Here is a 12,959-nt window from a genome sequence, read left to right as displayed (position 1 = left end):
TATATATATATATATATATATGAGATGCCGAATTATAAAATCTATCTACTTGTGACTCTTCTTTTTTTGAGATAGAGAATTTTTCTCCTTCTTCTGTGATTTTTCATGTCTAGGATTTTCTACGTAATTTTGGTTTTTCTTGATTTATATTTGTGGGTTGTCTCTTTCCATACGTTCTGATGGTAATAAAGATATTTTCTTTCTTAATATAATTATGGCTATTATAACATTGACCTTTTCAGGTAAATGTGGGTGGCTTAAGAAACATTTTACAGGCATCCAAAGAGACAAAGACAATCAAGAAAATAATATATACATCATCCTTTTTTGCTCTTGGCTTCACTGATGGCTATGTTGCAGATGAGCAACAGGTGAGGAAATTATATTTTTATTCTTTTAATATTGTTTCATGTAATATTTTGATCAAGAAGGCTTTTTTTCTTGTCGACTTTCTTTGAGAAGTACTTTTATCCTTTTCTATTATGATAGTCTCTCGACCAATATATGCTATAGTTCAAAGTTGCCCTCCGCATCTATGCCTTTTGATAGCTATATTCATAAATGTTTTTATTTTTTTTAATACTTTTCCCTCATGATTCTCCCAAATGAGATAGTTGCTTACCATCCTTAGCATTACAGGTCCATCAAGGCAAGCTATTTTGCACCGAATATGAGAAATCGAAGGTCATTGCAGACAAGATTGCATTGGATGCTGCTACTAATGGTGCTCCTATTGTTCTTCTTTATCCAGGAGTCATCTATGGATCAGGAAGGCTTACAACTGGAAATATTCTTGCACATATAGTAAGGTCTATCTTTTTTTTTTCTAGCACATTGAGCTATGGGAGTATGGAAATAAACTAAACATACGATTCATGCATATTATCTTCGAGCTCAGCAAAGCACTTTGATTTGGCATATAATATGGGACTATTTTGAAATGTCTGAAGAGTGGTTGTGGTTTTGTAAAGATGGAATTAATGATTTTCATTGGAATTTTAAAATTCAAAGTAAATACCAAACTTTGGATTTGTTATTCGGTTATCAACTTGAATATTCAGATTATTTATAACTTTCGAAGCTGATCATGTACCAATCACACTTACTAAGTTAGGTATGAGGTGTCTATAATAGATGTTTTGAGGCATGCAATTTGATATCATGGAATGAACATAATTTTTTTTTTGAGTTTTAATTTTGTGTTCAAGTTAGATTTGTAATTTCTTTTACCGTTATACAAATGAGATTATGTGGGATAAGGTCTCTTTGTACCCTCACAAGTAGGGCTGAAAATGAGCCAATGCATTTTGATGATTAACTCGAACTGGCTCGATTTGTACTCGATCAAGTTTGTTCAAATCAGTAAAAATAATTTTAGACATTTCTTAAAAACACGAAGATTAATTGAACCAAACATAAACATGAGACAACTTGTTTATTTAAGTTTACGAACAAACTTGTTTGTTGTTTAATAAGTAACTTGTTAAATGATCCTTAGTTATATGATATTTTATTTAAATAAAATTTAAATAACTAAAATTTTTTAAATTATATTTTTAATATTAACATTTAATAATTTAAAAACAATCGTCATATTAATCTGATGTAATTCCTTCCTATTTCTTTACTTCAATGAATTAGTTTGATAGCATTTTTCTTATATTATTTGATTGCAAGAGAATTTACTTTTAATTTATATATTATCTTAATTAATTGGTGTAAATTACTTAAATACTGATTCAAAACTTATTTGATTGCTTATTTTCTTATATTTATAAATTATTTGCTAGTAACTTTGTATAAAATGTCAAATTCTCATTCAAAATTTTAAATTTTTTATTAACTTGCTAAAGTACTCGTCCAATAAAATAAAAAGTCAAGACTATCAAGTACAAACCAAGAACAATTATTTCAAAAATAAGCAGGTCAAGTATGAACATATAAGTGAAAGCTTGGCTTGAGCTCGAGTTGAATATGAACAACATATAATATTAATAAGCAAAGTTCAATTTATGATATACTCAATTTGGCTTGAGTATGGCTTTACTCGCAAGGCATTGTATCTTTACTCTGATAACTTCTTCCCTTCATATGATTTCTTCTACATAACTTGTTATTATCTTATCGGTGTTCTTGATTTAGTACAAATTTGATAGCTTGAAATTCAATGTTGCATTTCATTTAGAATTGCTCACTGTTTTTTCATAGTTCAGTTTTTTTGTAGAACTCTCTGAATTTACTCGATCATTACATTATAATTTGCATTCTAATTTTCATAGTTGTTATTTCATTTAAAAAAGGATTTGTTGCCTTATTTTGTGGTCTATGATATATGATTTATATGTTTTCTTGCATGATTTTAGTATTATTCTAGCTGCATTGGGAGCCCTAACCTTAAACAATCTTTGGATCAAATTGGTATTAGAATTTATGATTGCATGATCATTTTGTACTTAGAAAATTCCTGCCTAGTTTTCTTGTTGAATATTCAAGCTGTTATAGGTTGAATTTTTAGAAGGCGGATTTATATCCAACTATTTTGTCTTTTTGAGAGAATTTTAAAACTTAATTTGAGGATTTATCATAGGTATAATCCTCTATGGTTATGTTTTTATAATATCAATTTTTCGTGAATCTTAATGTATTTAGTCAACATAGATTGTCGATCCAATGAAATTGAAAGATTCTTGTAAATAATCATATGTTGCATTATTTTAGGAGATCTTATAGACTTGAAGGAAAATTAGCCTATGGGGGACTTATTTTAAGTCAATCATGGTTAATTAAGGGTTTCATGTCCTTTCATGTGTCTTATAACTCATATACTCATAGACTTAGCCATTGCATAGTATTCGAGTTTAGGTTGTACTTATAATATAATAGTGACATTGTAATCAGTTTGACCACCTGATCAATGTGTATGTACAATGTTTTTATTTTTGTGAGATTTTAAATGTAACAATATGGACTCACTTGATATGATATTAGTTTTTCGTGAGCTTTAGTTAAGCTTAAATTTGAAGTCCTTGGTAAAATGGTGTATAGGATGGATGAGTGGCTAAGTATATGTACCAAATGGTTTGTTCTTTCATGATTTTTTTGGTATATATATATATATATTTATTGTTTAATTTATTATTTTTTTTCCAAGGGTAGGTTTGAATAAAGCTCAATTTGGTTATTATAATTTTACTTTAAATATGCCTAACTTTGAAAGGAAAGAGCCTGAATGCATTGGAAGTTGTGGGAATTTTTATTATACAATCCCATCAAGTTGAAATTGATGCTAACACGTCCATCATCAGGAGAACTACCTTGTAGTATTTGCCTTGTATTTGAAAGATTGATTTTTTATATGAAGCCCTAAGATTTAAAGTTGAGATCCTATTAGATTGACATTGTCATCTAAACCATAGACTTCTTAAATTACTAAAAACCCTTTATTTTGGTTTGACTTTCCATGACTTGCTAAACTAGAGAAGTTTTAAAACATTAGCTCGACCATCAAGTGTCAATTGGGGCTTACCTTACATGACTATGTTTTGGCTTATTGGTAGGGTAGATTGTCAAAAACTGTGAAAGCTCGGCCATCATTATTCTGTCTGGCCTTAAGTTGATAAGCTGCTCACTGTTTCACTTTTAACTCAATTTACAGAGGTATTGCAAACTTAAAATTTATTCTTGCATGACCTTTAAAGTTTGATGCTTTATGGTTGATTAGATCGGTTGACCCTCGAAGACCTTGCATGTTGAACATTTAAGATTTGTATGGATATTGACTCCCTTTGGTTATCTTATAAGAATTTTGCGTGCCATCGAGAATTTATAGTCCATTACTTATTTGATTTGTAGTAGGTAGCTTCACTGGTTTTGGTAACCCCTTCATATATGATTGTAGTAACAATGGCCGTTATAAGAGTTAGAAGCTATGTTAAGTATTTGCCTTGAGTTTTTGATGTAAATTAACAAGTTATGATTTGATTTGTTTATGATTGGTTTGAAAAAGAGACTGTGGATGGGTGAATTTGTTGGCCTCAATTTGGCCTTAAAAGCATATTTACATTTAGATTGAGATGATGAATGTCTGCAATGGTTGGCGTGAATCTACTTAAAATTTGTCTTTTGCTTGTAATTATTTTTCTAATATGAGTAGTATTTAGTGTTTTCTTTGTCATTTGAAGTTGTATTGCAAGTCTTGCTTATGCTGCTTATTTTTTTTGACATATGGTAATTTTCTTTTATTGTATTTGTTTTTGTCAATGATATCACTCATGTATAAAGGATTGAGCTTTGAAATTTTTTGGGATACAATCCCTACCAACTTTACTTCAGCCACATAGAGGATTGGGCCACAAATAATTATTGGGGTATGGGGTTTTATCTACTCTATTTTCAGGTTGAATATTGAGTCTTAAAAGTTCCTATTGGCTTAAGCCAGTTGACACCATTTCTTGTATGTAGAGGATCGACATTTTTGGTTCGTGAGCTATGGACTCTTTCTATTCTACGATCGTTTGTAGAGGATCACACCTAAATAGTTTTTGATATAAGGTGCCTTATTTACTCCACCCTTTATATGTAAAGAGATGCCTAAAGTTTGGGTCTTACTACATCATATAGATTGGGCGGCTCACTTAGTCATGGTTATGTATATATTGTTGGATCCTGATTTGTTTGTGAATCACACCTAAGAATTAGAGTGTAAGACATGAGAGAGAAAGAGAGATATACAGAGAAATGTATAGTAATTTGGAGGAAGTGTGTCACCTTTTACTCATGAATGATATTCTATTTATAGAGAAAAGAGGAATCTTGTGTGAATTTACATATTTTCTTATGCTTTATTGGGGCTCGTGTGGGTCATTACATGTATTTTGCATACGTGGGCCTAGTACCTGTTGGTTTTAAGGCTCGGGTGGCTAGATTATGGAGTCCATTGATAAACGCTTTCGGTCGGCTAAGCTAGAAAGACCCGTCGGTCTACTTGGTCTGATGACTGCCGATTGGCTAGGTTTGATGCCGCATGTTGGCTATATTCTTGCTGGTAAAATGTCTGTGAGATTGTCTCGGGTCAAGTGGTCGATCGGTTGATCAGGTCTGGTCGTCGACCCTCAATCCTTGACAAGGAGGTTTCTATTGGTTGGGCAGAGCTAGGCTATCGGGTAGACGGCGAATCACCTTAATCCAATTGGGGGCCGCCCTTGGACGAGGAGATTTCGGGGGATGGCTGAGATTCGCCTTGCTGACTCTTGATGGCATTCAGGGTGGCTGCTGAATACCTTTGAGGGAATTGCAAGACCCGAGGGGTTAGCTTTTCCCCTTGGGTTAGTTCTATCAAGGGGATGTCCGTAGGTTCTCCTGTATTTGGCGACCGGTCGAACTGCTCGGGTTTGGGCTGCTTGGTTGCCTTGTTTAACTATGATCTTGATGCTTTCGGTTGAATGCATGGACCCCCGAATCTCCTATCGGCGGACTCTCCATTGACACGTGTTGTCCTTTCTGTGTTGTTAGATTTTCTTGACATTCGTGCGAGTACTTTTTTGTGCACATATTTAGCTTCATAATTCTCTTGCTTCTTGAAAGTAGCGTTGTGATAAAAACAGGAATTTAATGCAAAAAGTAATCTTATTTATGACTGCAATGACTCAATAATTGAACTCTCAGGTTTTTCGTGCCTCCTGTTTCTGTAAATAGGATGCGAAAGACCTAGACTTTTCATTTCTTTCACTTTTCTCCCTTGATTTTGCACTAGTTGGACTTCGAGTGTGCCTTTACGGACGGAGCAACAATAAGTTCTAAGGTGGCAAGATCCAATGCTTTTGACAGGGCAACCTACTTATAGACTTTTGGCAAAATGAAGGCCGAGGAGAGGAGGAATTTGGAAGGAGAGAAGCGGAACAAGGCGGTGAAGAAGAGAAAGGCGCCCGATCAAAAGGATCAGGTGGGGTTGTTGTTTCGCTCCATTGCCGCCAACAAAAAGGGTAGATATGTTGACCCTTGGTCGGATCTCATGATCGGACGACATACAACCTTGGTCGGATCTCATTTTATATAGGGATCAGTTTGAGTGCGGCCTTTAGTTGCCACTTTACAAGGAACTTCAGTCGATCTTCAATTGATACTATGTTATTCCATGCCCAAGTGCTGCCTAAATCCACAACGATGATAATGACATGTGATCTTCTAAAGGCAGATGGAGATTTTCTGTTTGACAGAAGATCTATTTAGCCACATGTTCACCTTCAAGATCGACCAAGATGGTTACATACAGTTCTCTGCAGGCTGCATATTTGAATTGTTGGGTTTTGAGAATAAAATCAAGGACCGAAAAATGTGATTTATGGTCAACTCTTGTGTTGGTAACCGGAGAATCCGTGTACTTTCGTCTAAAGGTACTTTGAAAAAGGGGAAGACTCTTCCTAGACACCTTTGAGCTCATGGGGTTGATCAAGGGCCAATGCTTGTCCACTTTCCAACATCTCGAGGTGGAGCTACTTAACCATTTACTTTGGCTGGAGAAGTGCGGATCGATGACGAAGGAACTCTGGGAGGTTTCTAATGCCGAAGTGGTTGCCAGAGAGAGCTGCTGTCGTCCGTGCTGCTGAGTAGAATCCCCCAGGGAAGGCTGCCCTCTCTTAGGCTGTAATGGTAGCTGTCCGACCTACGGCTGAGTTGTTGCTGATCAGTTGGTTTCTTGAATTGTCTCTGCGCGAGCAAACACTGAAGCTGCAGAGTTTTTCTTTTCTACTTTTCAAAGCACTCTAATCGTTCGACAAGTTTCTACGGGTGATTTGACAATCATCAAATGCAAAACTAAATCTTCTTTGCTAAGTGCTAGTACTTCGGGCGTTCGTCGTGAGGAGTCTTCCATGGCACCTTGTGCATTAGTGTCGAGCGGTTCTGTTGAAGACGCTTCCGCGAAAAGGGCAAAGATAGGGTCAACTACCCCCTAGGCCGACTGATATGCTTTTTATAGATTTGAAGACAAGGGGTGAGACTAGACGAGCATCTCCAATTACCCTGATTGAGATCGGATTTTAGGCCCGCCGCGAACCTGGGATGACGTCCACCGAGAGGGAAGGGCTCCTGCTTCTGACTAGAAGTCTACGCCTCCCCTGTTCTCTAAGATAAAAAGGAAGGGATCTTCACCTAAGTGGATTCCCTCACATGAGGAAGGAATAATGGTGTAGTCCAATTCCGTGGGGAATTTCAGGATGCTTGATAGGAGGGAGGATTGGTGCTCTGATAGCACTCCACTGACATCTGATTGTCCTTCAAATCTCTTGGAGATGATTTGTTTATGTGGTTTTGAGGGGTTACCGAAGGCCCTCGATTGCTCAGATCTGTACTAACTGTCTGACCGCTGCCGTGTCATGGCTTGGGAGGTTGCCCACTTCCGGTCAATGGCCCTTGACCAAGCAGAGATGAAGTGGGTCGAGGCCATTGGTCAAGCAAAGGTTGCGAGATGTCTGTGGCTGAGAGGGAGTCAGAGATGCATGATCACGAGGAGAGGCTGTCGGCCCTTCAGAAAGAAAACCAGATGCTGAAAGACATGGTGACGTCGATGGTGACCGAGAAGTAGCATATCGATGAGCTTTCTTGACAGCTTCAAATCGGCACCTCCTCGGTCATCGATCAGTTTGTGAAGCACGACCCTGTCGATCTGAAGTGGCGTCCCTTGAAGAATTTGACAAGCTCCTCTCTGATTTGGAGGAGGATGAGAAGGTGGAGGGCTCTCTTTCCTGCAAAAGATGAGGGGGAAGAAAATACTGAGGAGAAGACCAAGGAGGAAAATGCTAAAGGTGATTGAGAATCGTCGAACGCCTGATGTTCTTTTCTTTTTTCTTGCACTTATATTATTTTGTTCTTTAAACATTTTGTAAAGCAAACACATTGTATAAAAAAAATTTGTAACTAATGAAATATAAGTTTTATTTGTCGCTTTATACCTCAGTTCCGTAATTTTTTACCTGATTACATTTTCTCTTTAATTGTGACGGTTGTTTGCGATGAATGTCTGTATCGATTGACCAATTAGTTTTTGTTTAAAATATTGATTAATTTTGATGTGTTTATCGCCCACTCTGGTCTTACATGTTTGCCTTGTTTGCTCGATCGAGTCGCCACATCAGACAGTGCTGCACCTTTTGTCAGACTTATTAAGTGAATCTGGTCACTACTTTTGCAGGGGTATGCCAGAACTAGCTTCTGGGGTGATTTGCTCGGCACCCACCACAGAGCTTGTTACTAATGGGCATGAGATCACCTCCAGAGCTTGATTTGATTCGAGTTTGGAGACAGGTTTTTTATGATGTATGAGGGCTGTAGGTTGGCTTTTTGTGTGTTGTGCCGATCGTGCATTGTGTTCTTGTTGTCGACATTTGGTGTTCCCACTGATCAGACATTTCATGTTGTTGTCGATTTTGCTACTCGGGCTCAAGTTCCCCGAGTATTGGCCAAGTATTTTCCTACTATTGATTCGTGTAGACTTCTTGAGTTTCCCGAGTATTATTTGAACTAGGGATTTTATATGTACAATTTGCCAAGTCCTGTTTTTTAATATTTTTTTTATGAAAATTACTAATTTTTGGAACGAAAAATCCTTCGTTATTTTTTGACATGTTGATACAAAATTTTTCTAGGGAAATGATTTTTGAGGTTGTCTCTGCTTCATGTCTGATTGACTCTTTTTCCCTATGTAGGCCTTGAGTGTATGTTACAACGAAGACTCTTTGGTTGATGATGAATAGGCCGGTCTAGGTTTGATCTATTTTGCCGATCGACTGCTATCGAGCAGCAGGATCAACCTTCTTTAATAAAAGGTCCTCGAGAGTGAACGTTTTCTCTCAAATGTGCTTGTTGTAGCAACATGGCATTCTTTTTTTTCTTACCTCTTATTGGGGAGTTGATTTGGTTCGTTTTTCTTCGATTAAGTCAAGCCCAAGCATGACCCTTTCGTCATTGGCCTCCCGTCAGTTGGTTAAATTTTCATCGAACGTTGAGGCTATCACGATCCTCTTGCAGTGGTGATTATATTCGACTAGTAGCATCGCCTCCATTCCGTTCGACAACATGAATGGAGTCTACACGATCGATGTTGATATTCGACTAGTAGCATCTCCTCGCTATATGTAATGATGACCAATGGTAGTTCATACTGACAGATAAAATCTATCCAAATGAAGTTTCAGATGCTTTTGTTGTAATCCGTGAGAGCACTTTTTATTTGATCCACTTGGAAAAGTACTCCACGGCGACAAGGAGGAACTTGCATTTGACTCTTTAATAGTGGAAACGACCCAAGTATCTCGAACCCCTAGACAACGAAGGGCTAAGGGCTGGCGATCAGTTTTAGCTTATGAGACGACTGGTTCTGTAATAACCCGTACTTTTAGCACCACTAACATTTTTAGAGAACTCTGCATTCTTCAGTAGTGTTGGCCAGAAGTACCCATGTCGCTGAACTCTATGTGCCAAGATTTCTTCTCCGGAGTGACTCCTGCACACTGCAAAGTGTTTCCTCGGAGGATACTTCTGTCTCGTTCTCCCCTATGCACCTTAAATATATGAAAGTTGCTGAATTTCGAAAAAACTTCCCTTTGATGAAAAGATATTGAGCCGCTTTGTATTTGAATCTTCTCGCGTCGGTGATCTCTTTTGCAAACTTCCTATTTTCCAGATAATGGATGTAGGATCCATCAATCTCTTAACTCTTTCGATCTTGACGTCTATTGGTTCTGGTTCTTCAATAGCCGATCGGATCAACCTTTAAGTTGTCCCTTCACCCAAGTGGAGGAACTTGGATAGAAGTTCTGTAATTTGATTATTTTCCCTAGTAGTGTGCTCGTTTTTGAAATGTACATACCTCTTAACTTCTATTTTTGCTTTGTTTAGGTATTTAGCCATGATTTTGTCTCTGACCTCGAATTCTCCGTTCACCTGATTCACCAGATGTGAATCTGACTTCACCAGGAGTCGGACACCCATCTCATAGGCAAAGTGTAGTCCAGGCATCAATGCCTCGTATTTAGCCTCAATGGTTTGTGACCTCGAACTACATTACGACTGAGTAGTAAAAGTTTTCTTTGGTCGGGCTGCTCAGAGCGAGACCAAGTCCCGCCCCTATCCGGTTAGAAGCTCTATCGAAGTGTAAGGTTAATGTCTGGCTGTCGGTAGCTGCTCCTTCATTCGGCCCTCGGTTCTTTGAAATGTCTGTCAAGAAGGCCACTACTGCCTGCGCCTTAATCACAGTCATGTAGGAGATGTCAAACTTGTTGAGTTATACCGCTTACTTGAGGAGCCGCTCAGAATGCTCAGGTCAAGTGAGAATAGATTTGAGAGGATGGTCAAAAATAACTCAGATCGAATGAGTTTGGAAGTGTGGTCGGCGACTACCAACTGAAACAATAAGAGCAAAGGTCTTCATGATCAGGTACCCGAGTTCGGCTACTCAATGGACGATCTGGTGTAGTAGATCAAGAATTGTTTCCCCTGTTCCTCTCGTATTAACATTGAGTTGATGACTTTAGTCCCGACTTCTAAATATAAGGAGAGTATTTTGTTCGGTTTTGGACTTTGGAAAAGTGGTGGCGATGATAAGGAATCCTTCAACTTCTTGAAGGCTTGCTGACACTCATTCGACCATTCGAAGTTCTTTACTTTCATTAGCGTCTTGAAGAATGCTGCGCACTCTTCGCTGGATTTAGAGATGAATAAGCTCAGACCTTTGATATGACTAGTTAGCTTCTATATTTTTTTCATGTTTCGAGAAGAATACTTGTTCAACAATGCCTTATTTTCTTTGAATTGGTCTTTATTCCTTCGGAGCCAAGAGATAGCCAAAAAGTTTTTCTGTGGACGCTTCGAAAGTGCGTTTGAGTGAATTCAGTCTCATGCTTTATTTTCTGAGCATTTAAAATGTTTCTTTTAAGTCATTTACGTGTGGTTTAGCTGAGCTACTTTTAACCAATATACCATCCATATACACTAATATATTTCTCATTTTGCTAAGAAAAAATTAGATTCATGAGATGCTGGTAGGTCGCTCCAGCATGTTTAAGCCCAAAGTACATTATGTTGTAACAAAACACACATTTACTAGTGATGAAGGCTATTTTTTTCATATCAACTGGGTGCATCTTGATTTATTGGTAGCCTAAAAAGCGTCCATGAAGCTCATGAAGGAGTGGTTGACCTTTGAGTCCATCAACACGTCAATCCTTGACAGTGGGTAGCTGTCTTTGAGGCAGACATTGTTTAGATTGGTGAAGTCTATGCACATTCTCAACTTGTCGTTCAACTTCTGCACCATCATCACGTTCGACTCCCAAGTTGTGTACCGCACCTCATAGATGTAGCTGGCTTGTTGGAGCTTTTGCATCTCCTCTCAATTTGGTCAGGTCAAGGTCATAGTTGAAGACTTTATCTTTTGCTTCATTGGTCGGGTTGCAAGGTTGACGTTTAGTCGAGTGGCTGGTGATTTCGATCGGTATCTCTGCATCTCCGCAGCTGACCAAGCAAAGACATTTGGATGCTCTTGGAAGGTTTGGATCAGCAAGTCCTTCGACCCCGCATCAATATATATATATATAGAAAAAACAAAATTCATTAATATAAAAGAGATGATACAAATGTTTTAGTGAGTGGTACAAATAACCCACTTACATGGATTACAACTACAAGTAATCCCAAAAAATATAACAAAAAAAAAAAAACAACTCCTAACTCCTAATCATGGTGAGTGTAGTCGGTGGATATACCGCTTCCCCTTTCCTTGGACCTAGGGAGGGAGTTCAACAATATACTGAGATGTGGGCTTCTGCTGGAAAATTTAAGACAGTCATCCTGAGAATTACTGAGATATTGCATTCCTTTTTTCTTCTTCCTAGATTTGTAAACCTTCCAATCATCTGCCAGAGGTAATCCTGTCTAAATAATAGGTGGACCTTCGATGGAGGTAAGCCGCTGATCCGACTCAGCCTGCAGCACACCTTGATCCTGACACTCCTCCAGAACTTGAGTACCCTCTTCTCTCGCAATAGGTTGTTTTAAGACACTTCGACTAGCATCTGATATAACAAAATTCATAGTATTTGTGATTTGAGGAAGATCTGCCTCAACAACAGTAGGCGGAAGTTGCTGATCTGGTTGGTGAGTAGCCTTATGAGTTAAATTCTCTTTCAACATTTCTGGAAGATTAACAGTGTCTGCTATATTTTCCTCCACACAGATGACTGCCTCAACAACAGTAGGCGGAAGTTGCTGATCTGGTTGGTGAGTAGCCTTATGAGTTAAATTCTCTTTCAACATTTCTGGAAGATTAACAGTGTCTGCTATATTTTCCTCCACACAGATGATGTTAGGACCTGCCAATCTCAAATGTGGGTGAAACCTGAAGCATTTGACAGGGGTGTGCCCAAACAATTTACAACGATTGCAGTAGTAGGGTCTTTGTTCTGCAACTATTGGCTGTCAATACCCATTGTGGGCAGTACCAAGCCATATTTCGTCCACATCAGGGAGGGTGATATCCCTTTCAACAAGAATTTTTGCAACCGAAAGCCTGGTTAAATTGAAGTGAGTGTATCCAATTTCACAAGTCTCCCTAGTGCAATTCCAAAAGAATAGAACACTTGGTGATTGAAGTAGTGCAACTTTATGACAGATAGTTTAAACCAGATTGGAACTATAGGTGGTTGTTGGCTAGGGTCAAATTCAGGAGACCGCTTAAGCAATTTCATATATTTTCCATTTATTGTCATAAACTTTTTGGAAAATATTTTGGCAGTCTTCCACTTTAGATAATTGTATCATCACATGTCTCCCATCAAAGAACCCAACTTTCCAAAGTCTCAATAGTTTGAGATCTTCAAAAGCCTTTCGAATGATTTCCATTTTAGGATGTCCCGGTTAGAACTTCCCAATGAGAGTGAATTTGAACTTGTTAACCAGGTTGGAAA

The 12,959-nt window shown here is 38.0% G+C and overlaps 1 protein-coding gene across 2 annotated transcripts in view; it reads left to right on the top strand.

Annotated features, from left to right (window-relative positions):
• Positions 1 to 12,959, top strand: part of LOC110027609 (putative dihydroflavonol 4-reductase) — a 27,295-nt gene that overhangs the window by 9,300 nt on the left and 5,036 nt on the right. Inside the window, exons 2-3 of one of the 2 annotated variants that reach the window (XM_020729111.1) lie at positions 243 to 371; positions 640 to 804. In XM_020729111.1, coding sequence (XP_020584770.1) covers positions 243 to 371; positions 640 to 804 — 294 coding nt within the window. The remainder of the gene's footprint in view (positions 1 to 242; positions 372 to 639; positions 805 to 12,959) is intronic. The other variant, XM_020729112.1, reaches the window with a different exon arrangement.

The sequence above is a fragment of the Phalaenopsis equestris genome, unplaced genomic scaffold, assembly GCF_001263595.1.
Source record: "Phalaenopsis equestris unplaced genomic scaffold, ASM126359v1 Scaffold000428, whole genome shotgun sequence".
NCBI classification, from domain to species: domain Eukaryota; kingdom Viridiplantae; phylum Streptophyta; class Magnoliopsida; order Asparagales; family Orchidaceae; genus Phalaenopsis; species Phalaenopsis equestris.
The sequence above is the reverse complement of the archived record's forward strand: the minus strand, read 5'-3'. Positions and strand labels throughout refer to the sequence as shown.